The 13,696-nt window shown below is 44.5% G+C and overlaps 1 protein-coding gene across 1 annotated transcript in view; it reads left to right on the top strand.

The window, feature by feature from the left end:
- Positions 1 to 9,561: 9,561 nt before the first annotated feature.
- The window catches only part of LOC126335822 (kinesin-like protein KIF19), a 603,567-nt gene continuing 599,432 nt past the window's right edge, over positions 9,562 to 13,696 (top strand). The window contains exon 1 of the mRNA XM_049999287.1: positions 9,562 to 9,615. Coding sequence (XP_049855244.1) covers positions 9,562 to 9,615 — 54 coding nt within the window. The remainder of the gene's footprint in view (positions 9,616 to 13,696) is intronic.

Consider the following 13,696-nt stretch of genomic DNA (forward strand, 5'->3'; position numbering starts at 1 on the left):
AGCACCTTTAGCAACGCCATCTCTTCAAGTAATTTAACTTACAAAGTCCTCTCAATCGCAAAATTCGCTTGCTGTTTGGGAAATTGATTATGACTTCAAGACTTGGCGCTCAGTGGTGGTTACAAAACATAACTGGCATGACTTTCATATCAACAATTAATGCTAATTTTAATAGGTGTTTCACATTCTGGTTTTGTCTACCTTCGCAGCGTCTTCGCAGCTCACAATCGCTAAACTTTTTCCGTCGTGGAAAATAATCTTGTCCCTTCTCTCTTAATTGTCTTCTACAGAATGGCATTGAATGTGAGAAAGAGCGCAGTGTACTACAGATAGAAATTTCCGTTAAGGAACTGCCTGACCAAGGGCAGGAAGAACGTACATCCCTATTTTGTAGGCAATTCCAGAGAGAAAACTTTTCCAGTGTGACAGAACCGTCACATTGGCTTCTACGGCTACCTATATATCATTGGTTCTGAAAAGAACTTGCTCCAGAGATCGTCTCAGACGACAGTGCGAATAGTTCAAGGAAGTCTTTAGAAGTTGTTGTCTACTTCGTTCCACGTGTGGCAATGGCCTTGCCGCAATGGATACGCCTGTTCCCGTCAGATCACCGAAGTTAAGCGGCATTGGACGTGGCCGTCCGGGCCACCATGCGCTGTTGCCATTTTTCGGGGTGCTCTCAGTCTTGTGGTGCCAATTGAGGAGCTACTCGACCGAATAGTAGCGGCTCCGGTCACAGAAAACCATCATAACGACCGGGAGAGCGGTGTGCTGACCACACGCCCCTCCTACCCGCATTCTCAGCTGAGGATGACACGGCGGTCGGATGCTCCCGATGGGCCACTTGTGACCTGAAGACGGAGTGCTGCTGCTGCTCGTTCCACGTGTCGTACTGTATGAGTCCTGTGATCACCTCTTTCGCCTGACACGGATGTATGAGGTCGCAGCAGTGGAATTACTGTAGGTAACAGGCGCGATGGCGGCGGCGATGGCGGTGACAGACACGAGAAAGCGAAAGCAGCGCCCGCGTGCTGCGGCGTTATCTCCACAGCCGAGGCAGGCGTGAAGGGCTGGAACCGACCACTCACGGCAGCCGTTTTGCAAGTACTTGCCGCCGCCCTATCTGCGCTTGCAGATCTGGAGCACTCGCCTCGCGTGTCTACGGCGGCCTGTTTCAAACACATGGAAACTAATCTACTCCTGAGCGTATGCTTGTACGGCGACTGTTACGAGAATGTACCCAGAATGAACTGCCTGAATGAATATGACGAACCTAAGGACAGTGTACATACAGACAGCAGAGATCTGTTCACCTTCACCCACATACACCCTTCACCATCCCACCAAATTCCCACCATGCTTGGGTCATTTTCGACAGGCCCATAGCTTCTACTTTTCTCTTCAGTCCTGGCGTGCCGACGCCCCTGTACCGACACATCCCAAGAAACCTAAAGCTAAACACTCCTTATTCTCTCCGAACGAAACTGAAACAGACTCTCTCTCCCAGACCATGAAATTTGCCCAGTTATTTATCCACACTCTGTTTCTGATTCCTGCAAATTCACCTAAATTATGCGCACAGGTACTACCATCCACAACCGTTTTATTATATGGAGAACCTAAGACTACACAGAACATCTTACCATGTCTCTCCCAACTGCACTTTCCCAGTGCAGGTCCTTGAATTTCCATTGAAATGACAACGCTCCTTTTATAGGTTTTAAATTTTCTGCGACATCTTTTTATTTTCTTTTGTATATACATAAAAACTAAAACAGTCCACATTTTATTTTTTATACACTTAATGAAAATCAAATTTTTCATAATTTTAAGAATATACCTGAACCTTAAACATTTTAAATTACACTGTTGCGATTTTGTGTACAGTGATGAAACAAAACAATATGATCACTTACTTAATAGCTTATTGGTGCACCTTTTCAACGCAATACTGCAGCGATTCCTCATAACATGGATTCGTCAAGTCTTTGATAGTTTTCCGGAGGTATCTAGCACCAAATTTCTAGCCACGAGTCAGGCAATTCACACAAAATTACGGATAGTGGTCACGGTTTTCGCACCCAATTGAGTCTCACATGCCTTCTATCTAATTTAATTCAGATCATGCGAATTTATTGACCAACGCATCAAGGTGAACTTACTATTAGGCTTCTCCATCCACTGTAGCACGAATCTGACTGGCGTTGTGAGACTGACAGCTATCCTAGTGGAAAACTGAATCGCCATTGCCGAAGTCATCAAACGTGAAGGTATAAAGACGGTTCGCAATACTGTTCGCGTAGCCGACAGCTGTCCTGGTGCCTTCGATTACTACTGCAAGCCCATTGATAGTAAAGGCGAATGTTCCCCCCCCCCCCCCCCCCCCCCTAGACTTGGTGTAATACGAAACGGCTTTCATTCCATTACGCGGCAAGTTCAAGCAAACCACGTGGCAGTCTTAATCACGTGGCAGTCTTAATCACTGCTTAATTTCCAAGATTTTAGTTGCCGGAACGCAACCATCCATACACATTCCTGCCCACTATACCAGCTATGCAAATCTTAGTGTATTGTAAAACACACACACACACACACACACACACACACACACACACACACACACACATTATATACACTACTGGCCATTAAAATTGCTACACCACGAAGATGCCGTGCCACAGACGCGGAATTTAACCGACAGAAAGAAGATGCTGTGGTATGAAATTGTATAGCTTTTCACAGCATTCACACAAGGATGGCGACGGTGGCGACACCTACATTGTGCTGACATGAGAAAAGTTTCCAACCTATTTCTCATACACAAACAGCAGTTGACCGGTGAAAAATCGTTGTGATGCCTCGTGTAAGGAGGAGAAATGCGTACCATCACGTTTCCGACTTTGATAAAGGTCGGATTGTAGCCTATCGCGATTGCGGTTTATCGTATCGCGACATTGCTGCTCCCGTTGGTTGAGATCCAATGACTGTTAGCAGAATATGGAATCAGTGGGTTCAGGAGGCTAATACGGAACGCCGTGCTGGATCCCAACGGCCTCGTATCACTAGCAGTTGAGATGACAGGCATCTTATCCGCATGGCTGTAACGGATCGTGCAGCCAAGTCTCGATCCCTGAGTCAACAGATGTGGACGTTTGCCAGACAACAACCATCTGCACGAACAGTTCGACGATGTTTGCAGCAGCATGGACTATCAGCTCGGAGACCATGGCTGCGGTTACCCTTGACGCTGCATCACAGACAGGAGCGCCTGCGATGGTGTACTCGACGACGAACCTGGGTGCACGAATGGCAAAACGACATTTTATCAGATGAATCCAGGTTCTGTTTACAGCATCATAATGTCTTATCCGTGTTTGACGAAATCGCGGTGAACGCACATTGGAAGCGCGTATTCGTCATCACCATACTGGCGTATCACCCGGCGTGATGGTACGGGGTGCCATTGATTACACGTCTCGGTCACCTCTTGTTCTCATTGACGGCACTTTGAACAGTGAAAGTTACACTTCAGATGTGTTACGACCCGTGGCTCTACCCTTCATTCGCTCCCTGCGAAACCCTACTTTTCAGCAGGAGAATGCATGACCGCATGTTGCAAGTTCTGTACGGACCTTTCTGCATACAGAAAATGTTCGACTGCTGCCCTGGTCAGCACATTCTCCAGATCTCTCACTAACTGAAAACGTCTAGTCAATGGTGGCCGAGCAACTGGCTCGTCACAATACGCCAGTCACTACTGTTGCTGAAGTGTGGTATCGTGTTGAAGCTGCATGGGCAGCTGTACATGTACACGCCATCCAAGCTATGTTTGACTCAAGCCAAAGCGTATCAAGGCCGCTCTTACAGCCAGAGGTGGTTGTTGAGGTTACTGATTTCTCAGCATCTATGCACCCAAATTGTGTGGAAATATAATTACATGTCAGTTCCAGTATAACATATTTGTCCAATGAATACCCGTTTATCATCTGCATTTCTTCTTGGTGTAGCAATTGTAATGGCCAGGGTGGTCTGAGACTGCCGTTAGAAAGTTCTAGGACATGTAGAGGGTATTGAGTACATAACATTTTGAATAGGAACCCATGTCCGTATCGTTTCCGTTCTACGACAGTTTCAATGCGGATGATTATCTCATCCACACCCACGTGAGGAATGTACTTAGGCATGACCCAGTACAACTGCTGCAATCCATTTGTAAAGAATACCTACTCGTTGCGTTATTACTTACGAATTGGCATTTCAACTTACAGCTTATGATTTACATTAGTCGACAAATACAAGAACCCAGCATCTACGGCACCAGCCGCAACGTACCGATGCATTACAACAGCAGCTCGATGTGGCGACAACCAACGTTGTTACACACATTGTACCTCCGAAGCATGTTCCGGTACACTCTCTCGATCCCACCCGGTGTCTTGTACAGTGGTCAGAACACGTGCCAGCAGATCTTCCTCTCTCTATAGGTGTTTCATAAACTAGGTTCGTCATACGACCCCGCAAGAAGTAGTTCAAACAGGCTAAATCTGGCGATCGTGGCGGCCACGCGGTTGGTCCACCACGACTTATCCACCTTTCACCATACCGTCTGTTGAGAAGTCTCAGGACAGCCAGTGAAAAGTGAGGCGGTGCTCCACCACACTGAAACCACATTTGCTGATGGACATTCAATGGCAGTTTCCAAGAACGGGTACATTACGTGTCGTAGGAAGAGTAAATATGCGGGACCCGTGAGCTTGGATGGAAAGAAGTATGGTCCAATCACATGACCGTTCAGAATATCTGCCCACACGTTAATTCCAAACCTGTCTTGAAACCTCTGAATATGCGTGGCACGAGGGTTTTCGTCCGACCAGACATGGCTGTTTTGAGCATACAGAACACAATCCCTTGTGAACCTACATTCATCTGCGAAGAGAACTCGACGTGGAAATAGGGGCGCGTCGATGACACGGTGCAAGAACCATGGGCAGAAGGCGACGCGTTGTGGAAAGTCTCCTGAACTCATAGCGTGTACCCCTTGTAAGTGGTACGGATGTATTTGTTGTTCATGCAGGACGTCCAAGACGGTACTGTGAGTAACAGCCATTGCACGCGCAATTGTTCGCGAACTCGTTGACGGGCTTTCTTCAATGCGGCGCAGTACACCTTCTTCAAATTCGGGAGTGCGGCATCGCCGTGGAGCACCACAGTCCTGCCGCCTCACGGTGAAGGTGCCCGTTTCTCGTAGCTGTTGTGTAACTTGGGCAAACAGTTTGTGCGATGGAGTGTGACGGTGTGGAAAACGTTCGTGATACAGCCGACTAGCAGCTCTTCCGTTACCTCCAGCTTCGCCGTACACAAGGAGCATGTCTGTGTATTCCGCAAACGTGTGCTGCACCATGTTTCCTCTATCGGTGATACACAGGTATTGACTCAGTCTCACAGGAAAGCGGACACTATGTGACATCTGGGGATCGTTTGACGTAGTACACGTCATTGTGTCTACCCTGTTGCATACCAGGACAGGGAACTCTGAGACGTTTCTCTTGCCCTAAGCAGACGTTCACAAGGTACACATCTGAACTGAAACTGTCATAGAATGGTAACGATACGTTGGTCACAGAAACTTAGGATCGTAGACCACCGAGCAGAGCTACAGGCATGGAATCTATCTGAAGTTGAATGTGCAGGTTCTCTGTTAGGTACTATCCACGACCACCGACACACGCTATGCTGCGAGCAGTTCCTGCATCCCCTAACTCTTAATCACCTCTTCCAAACGAAATTTACACTCTGGACTGGAGTCCCGCAAGGTACGCAGAAGAACTTCCCTGGAGTTTGGAAGGTAAGAAGAGAGGTACCGGCATAACTAAAGCCGAGAAGACGCATCGTGAGCCGTGGCTAGTTAGCTCAGTAAGTGGAGCGCCTGCTCACAAGGGGATAAGGTCCCAGGTTAAAGTCCCAGTCCACACTTTCAATCTGTCAGGAAGCTTTGCCAGACCTGTTCTTGAAGACAGACAAGAAGCTCACAAGTTAAAGCGCGGAATGCGAATACCTTTCGGCATAAGTAAGGAACCACCAAAAGAGAATCATGTGCATATAAACAGTTGCAGTTAGTGTATGTAGCATATTTATCAAATTCAGATATTAATATTGTCTGATAGTAGTCAGTTGTTCAAGAAATGTAGCATAGGTCATGGTCTCTGTATCTGAATTTTGCAAAGGCAGCCTACAAACTTCATTGCTAGCTGTGCAAACAGCCTCCGAAACCGGTTGGCCACCATTGGCACATTAGGCTTGAAAGTTTGTGTTGTTGCGGTTTCATTCCGAAAATTATTTTGATGCACTTCTCCACACTAGGCTATCCTGTGCAAGTCTCTTTGGTCTGTATATCTACTAAAAGCTAGATCTACTTGCACCAGCTTACTGTAGCCAAGCCTTGGGTTCCCTTTACGATTTTTATTCTACGCTCTTCCCTCCAAACCAAGCTGACGATTCCTTGATGCCTCAGAATGTACCTCATCAAACGATTCCCTTACTTTATTCATAGTGTGCCATAAATCTCATTTATTTCCAAAACAGTTCAGAATTTCCTCACAACGCACTCATCCACTTAACCCTCTGCGTTCATCTGAAGCACCACATTTCAAAAACCTTTATTCTCCTTTTGCCTGAAGTACTTACTATCCACGTTTAAATTCAGTACAAGGCTGCACTCCAGCAAATATCTCTAAAAAATACTTTCTAACATCTACAGCTCTGTGCTTGCATTGGATAGTGCGTCAAATCCAAAAGTGGCGAAAACGAGTGAAGTCCACAAATACACATACCAAAAAATTGGTTTGCATCACCTTGGCTTCGAGAGTTCCGGAATCTATACAGAAAATTGGAATAGAGAGAAACATCATTTCCGCCATTTTTATTGCTCCTGGAAACCACACATTGCATGTTATACCACAATACAGCGAGACCTTCAGAGGTGGTGGTACAGACTGCTGTACAAACCGGTACCTTTAATACCCAGTAGCACATCCTCTTGCACTGATGCATGCCTGTGTTCGTCGTGGCATACTATCCAAGAGTTCATCGAGGCACTCTTGATCCAAATAGTCCCACTCCTCAACGGCGAATCGGCGTAGATCCCTCAGAGTGGTTGGTGGGTCACGTCGTCCATAAACAGTCCTTTTCAGTCTATCCCAGGCATGTTCGATAGGGTTCACATCTGGAGAACAAAGTTGAGCGATGTCGTTATCCTGAAGAAAGCCATTCACAAGATATGCACGATACATAATGCCACCCCAAAACAGCAGGGAATCTCTAGCTTGCTGTCCCGGTGAACAGTGTGTCTAAGGAGTTCAGCCTGGCCGGGTTGCCTCCAAATACGTCTCCGACGATTACCTGGTTGAAGGCATATGCGAAACTGATCGGTGAAGAGAACGTGATGCCACTCCTGAGTGGTCCATTCGGCATTTTGTTGGGCCAATCTGTACTGCGCTGTATGGTGTCGTGGTTGTAAAGATGGACCTCGCCATGGATGTCGGGAGTGAAGTTACGCATCTTGCAGCCTATTTCACACAGTTTGAGTCGTAACACGACGTGATGTGGCTGCAGGAAAAGCATTATTCAACATGGTGGCGTTGCTGTAAGGGTTCCTCCGAGCTATAATCTGTAGGTAGCGGTGGTCATCCACTGCAGTAGTAGCCCTTGGGCGGCCTGAGCAAGGCATGTCATCTACAGTTCCTGTCTCTCTGTACCTCCTCCACATCCGAACAACATCATTTGGTTCGCTTCGACTTGCCGGGACACTTCCTTTGTTGAAAGCCATTCCTGTCACAAAGTAACAATGCGGACGCGATCGAACCGCGGTATTAACCGTCTAGGCGTGGTTGAACTACAGACAACACGAGCTGTGTACCTTCTTCCCGGTGGAATGACTGGAACTGATCGGCTGTCGGACCACCTCCGTCTAATAGGCGCTGCTCATGCATGGTTGCTTACATATTTGGGTGGGTTTAGTAACATCTCTGAACAGCAAAAGGGACTGTGTCCGTGACACAATACCCACTGTCAACGTCTATCTTCAGAAGTTCTGTGAACCCGGGAGAGGCAAAACATTTTTTATGTGTGTACTTTCCAGACACTTCACTTCTTGTCGGGAAACATTATGTCGAGTCGTATTGGTATCTCTCGCAATTGTTGGTTTAGTGGATAGTGCGTAATGTTCGTGGATGTTGACCTGCTGCAATGAACATCGTGTCAAGTCCCACCATCCTCCATGACACACACATCGCTGAGCTCGTGCGGTTGGCAGTGTATACACTACGTCAAAAAAATTATTCGGACACCTCCAAAACCAGACGTTTTTCATATTAAGTGCATTGTGCTGCCACCTGCTGCCAGGTACTCCATATCAGCGACCTCAATTGTCGTTAGACAACGTGAGATGGCAGAATGGGGCGCTCCGCGGAACTCACGGACTTCGAAAGGGGTCTGGTCAGGAGATTGGGTGACACTTGTGTCATACATTTGTACGTGAGATTTCCACGCTCTTAAACATCCCTACGTCCACTGTTTCCGATGTGATAGTGAAGCGGAAGCGTGAAGGGACACGTACAGCCCAAAAGTGCATAGGAAATTATCGTCTGTTGACTGGCAGAGACCGCTGACAGTTGAAGAGGGTCGTAATGTGTAATAAGCAGACATCTATCCAGACCATCTCACAGGAATTCCAAACTTCATTGGGATCCACTGCAAGTACTACGAGAGTTAGACGGGAGGTGAGGAAACTTGGATGTAATGGTCGATCGGCTCCTCGTAAGCCACAAATCACGCCGGTAAATGCCAAACGACGTCTCGCTTGGTGTAAGGAGAGTAATCATTGGACGATTGAAAAGTGGAAAAAAAGGTGTTGAGTGTCGAATCACGGTACACAATGTGGCGATCCGATGACAGGGTGTGGGTATGAGGAATGCCTGGTGAACGTCGTCTGCCAGCGTGTGTAGTGCCAACAGTAAAATTCGAAGGCGGCGGTGTTATGTTGGGGTCGTATTTTTCATGGAGGGGGCTAGCAGCCCTGGTTGTTTTGCGGGACACTATCACTGCACAAGCTTCCATTGATGGTTTACGCACCGTCGTTCTTCCCACTGTTGAAGAGCAATTCGGGGATGGCGACTGCATCTTTCAACAGGATCAAGCACCTGTTCATAATGCTCGGCTTGTGGCCCAGTGGTTACAACCCTGTAATGGAGTGGCCTGCACAGAGTCCTGACTGGAATCCTACAGAACAGATTTGGGATGTTTTGGAACGCCGACATCGATTCCTCTCCCCAGTGCACCACTCCGCGAAGAATGGGCTGCCATTCCCCAAGAAACCTTCCAGCACCTGACTGAACGTATGCCTGGGAGCTGTCAATAGGGCTGATGGTGGGCCAACACCATATTGAATTCCAGCATTACGGATGGAGGGCGCCACGAACTCGTAAGTCATTTTCAGCCAGGTGTCCGGATACTTTTGATCACATAGTGTATAGTGGGCCAGATCCCAAACATAACTGAGCAATGATGAACATGAAGAGGAACAGCTCGCTCATGACCATACTTAAAATGCAGAACGAGGTAAGTCTTTTTAATTATTGTTCTCAGTTTTGCACCTATTGTATTGTCAATTCGTACCTACCTACCTACCTACCTACCTGCATAAATACATACATACATACATACATACAAACATACCTTGGTATACCTATCGCAGCAAAGGTTAGCCGAAAACGAGGACCATCAATGAGTGGCGACCATGCGTCAAGTTTCAACTGCCAAGACAATTTATTATTGGTTTTCAAAACAAATGATATGAATAATGGACTTGGCCTTAACTTTTTCAACAAATTAACAAAAAATTGTATTTACACATAAGTAAAGAATTTCATGACTTTTTCCTGGTCCTAGCATTTCTAACCATATACTAACCACAAACCAAATGCTGATGCGACCCTTTGATTCTGACGGTGGCAGCCTGATAATTTCAAAGGAATGAGGACGACTGTGTCATCCTATAGCCAGCAAACGTGATGATGAGACCATTTATATTAGCCATCGTATCATAGTACGAAAAAGGGGACTATCAGGAAAAAAGACTGAAGGAGGAAACTCGGAAGAAAAGTGATTCTCGTAGAATGCTTTGAAATTTGGGTTGGAATATGAGATGAAGAGAGATAAAAAGAAAAAAAAATACCCCAAGAGAGAATCGACCCTTACTCTTGTACTGTAACAAGTGTTGAGAAGAATTAAGAAATGAAATGGGTCTAATATTGTTTAAGATATACTGGGGAAAGGGGATTTGAACCCGTCGAGCATCATAGAAGAGAGTCCCAGAAAGAACAAGATTCGGAGAACGCAGCTGCAAGGCAGTAGCCGTCTCGTGCTATGTACTATAGTGCTGTGAAAAAACTAGTGTTCCGTCTGGAATAATTCGAATGGACATGCGAGAAACTGATCGGTGCAAGAGTGGCAAAATGAATCTGTTAGAGCCAGCGTCTGAGAATTTTTCAGGAATGTTCCAAACTTCGAGTGTGACTACTCATGAGAAGACACTACAGTAATGCGTCTTTTGCCCTACCCCTTATGATTACATCCCCACACAAAGAGTACGCGAAAGAAATAATGGCTAATGGCAAAGCGTCCAACATGAATTTTCGTGAGAAGTTCCGGAAGTGAAACTCACGAGGCAGCTTACAAACGTAAGGCTACAGCTGCAAGAAGATCTTCTGAAGTGGGATTCTGCTTGGTACGATTATGCTTGTACAGATTCATCCAAGGTATCAGACCTTGATGGTTTACTCCGACAGCTGTCCAGGTCAAAATAAGAACACCCACAATGCAGTGATGCGCTTGTTTGCCCTACACAGGTCCCCAATCTTTGAAATAATCGATGATAAATTTCTTGTTCCAGGGCACGCCCATGTGTAGTGTGATTCACAGCACAGTTTGTCAGAGAGGAAGAGGAAAACTTTCAACGCACCCGTAGAACATGACTAAACTTAATTGATTAGATACACCGAAAAACAGAACTTCATTGCCGTAGAATTAACGAGAAAATATTTGCTTGACTACACTGCCCTCTTGGAAACTCAGTAACGATATTACACCAAAGACAATAACGCTAAACCCATTCCAACGGAAGCAGGGCAGGTGGCTTCAGTTCGAGAGAGACCAGCCAAGGATTATTCTTTATGAAACATCACTGCAAACAGAACAACCGTTTAAAACTATGAGCTTCAGCAGGCGGGGAAAACCTCTTCTGAAGTATGCCGAACTATGCAATACTTCATCTGATAAAAAGGACTTGATGGATCTATGGAATTTTATTTCTCCAGTGTTTCACTTTTTTTACCAACAATTATTAATATCGAGCTGTGTTGGGGTATTTATCTGGTACAGACGTTCAAGATGAAGCACTATATACTTTTTGTAAATAGCTGTAATTTTTTCACTGGTTTTGTCCAGTATTTGTATAGAATAAATGATTCTGTTCCTATAATCATATTGTGGTGTTGCATTCATAGCATACAGAATCAACAACACAATACAAAACACACTTGGATGAAATACCATCAACACTGACAAATACAGTCCGATATATACCTACTTACTTACAACTGCTGTCAATCTGTAAATGTGGGTCAAACATATAGGAATTTCAGAACCAGGTATACAGAACAGCTCAGAGCACTGAAAAGCAATAGCTCACACTCTACATTCGCAGAACACCTGACAGTACACAATCAACACCACCCAACAAACGTTGAAACTGACTTACACATCCTTCAAAGTAGTAGCAGCTTATATCAAAAATTAACTACAGAAGAAAACTGTCACATCCAAAAATCAGTAGCCCAAGGAAAGAAAGTATTCAATGAATACACATCACTGTGCAATAAAACCCTCTTCGCCACTATATAACTACACCCACATCAAAACTACTCATGAGGAAAAAAAATCTCTCTCTCTCTCTCTCTCTCTCTCTGCTCCAGTCCTGAACACACACACACACACACACACACACACACACACACACACACACACACCATAGAGGCAAAATATACTTCAAACTCGAGGGCCTCACCTAGCCAAACGCGCTACGAATCAAATGAATGTTACTGAGCCACAACAACCAGTAATAGCGGCGAAAACTCTGCCTATGTTTTGGTAAATCTGAGAACGTGCAGTGTCAAGGGACCATAGGTCATGAAAGCTGCCTGTTCACTTCGCCAAAAACGTATGAGAAAGCACCACAATATCAAAACCGTTAGTTACACACGAAAAAAACGTGATATATACTCATTTCCGTTAGTAAATGTGTAATATACGGAAAAATGAAAATTACATTTTGGAGTTTGCAGATGAGAAGTTGTAGGTTGTGTAGAAGACTAGCTACCAACATAAATGTCCAATAGAATCATATAATGTATGTAACTAATGGATACATCCACTCTCTTGCCAATTAAGCTACAAATAGAACTTTGACGTAATGTTATAAAGAACACACAGTGCATCAGGTATTTAATACGTATCTCAACGATGGAGTATGAACAAATGTATAATATTTTAAAACAACTATTCATTCACAATTGTAAATATTATGTACCATACGTTTCGCTAAATGTTAATATGTAACAACAATTTTACAGTGAGAAAATAAAAATAATCCACTGATGATAGCACAGAAAGTGCTGAAACATGTCTGGGTACAACAAACCAGACAAAGGTGTCTTGCACAAGGCGGAAATCCTCGTACTAGATTCTTTCCTGAATACCTATGCGCCATCTGCTAAATTATTAATCATTCATAAGAAACTGAGGAACCACACTTTCCTAAGTTAGCAACGGAGCTAAAAACTACAATGAAGAATGTCATGAGTGAACAACGGATCAAGTCCTAATTATTTATACATACTAACTTCAATATTGAATATCAGTGACTAAACTTCATTTGAGATGGAAAATCAATTTCTACCGATGGTAGCTAGTTTAGAAATACCGTAGGCACCAAAATACTTGTTTAATACCATTATAGGATTTTGCATCACTTTTTGATCTGACACACTATCTACTTCAAACACTGACACTGGTGAAATCTGGGTTAACAAATTGCCAAAATACTTACGTGCACATGACTGAAATATCTTTAAAAGATAACTTATATTATTCTTGACAAAGGAATGTTTATATTCACTTTCTGAATTTTCAGTTGAAAACTTGTGATCTTACAGTTTTTATTCGAAATCAGATATATTTTAATTGTATACCTACTTTTTGGGCTTCAAATTCTCTTTTGTGTGCTTGTATTTCAGTTTTGTTAATTTCTGTAAGTTATCTCGTCATTGTTGCGCGTTGCGACCTTCTTTAAGGACTGGGCGAAGTGAGTTTTTGCTGTGTAATTTACTTTCATAGTGTTTATTGTGATGTATGTGTAGCTATGAACTGTATTTTCTTATCGAGAGTTTAAGAGCAACTATTGATTCCTGGACAGCATTTCTAAAAACTATGCTTCAATAAAGATATGATGTATGTGATAAATTCTGCCACTGGGCTCTTGTTGGTTGTGAGAGATAAGCTGATTTGTGAGCTACTTGCTTTGGAAAGTTAAGAAGCTGGTTGGTTGGTTGGTTGGTTTAAAAGAGGGGGACGGGGACCAAAC

Source organism: Schistocerca gregaria, chromosome 2 (assembly GCF_023897955.1).
Source record: "Schistocerca gregaria isolate iqSchGreg1 chromosome 2, iqSchGreg1.2, whole genome shotgun sequence".
Lineage (NCBI taxonomy): Eukaryota > Metazoa > Arthropoda > Insecta > Orthoptera > Acrididae > Schistocerca > Schistocerca gregaria.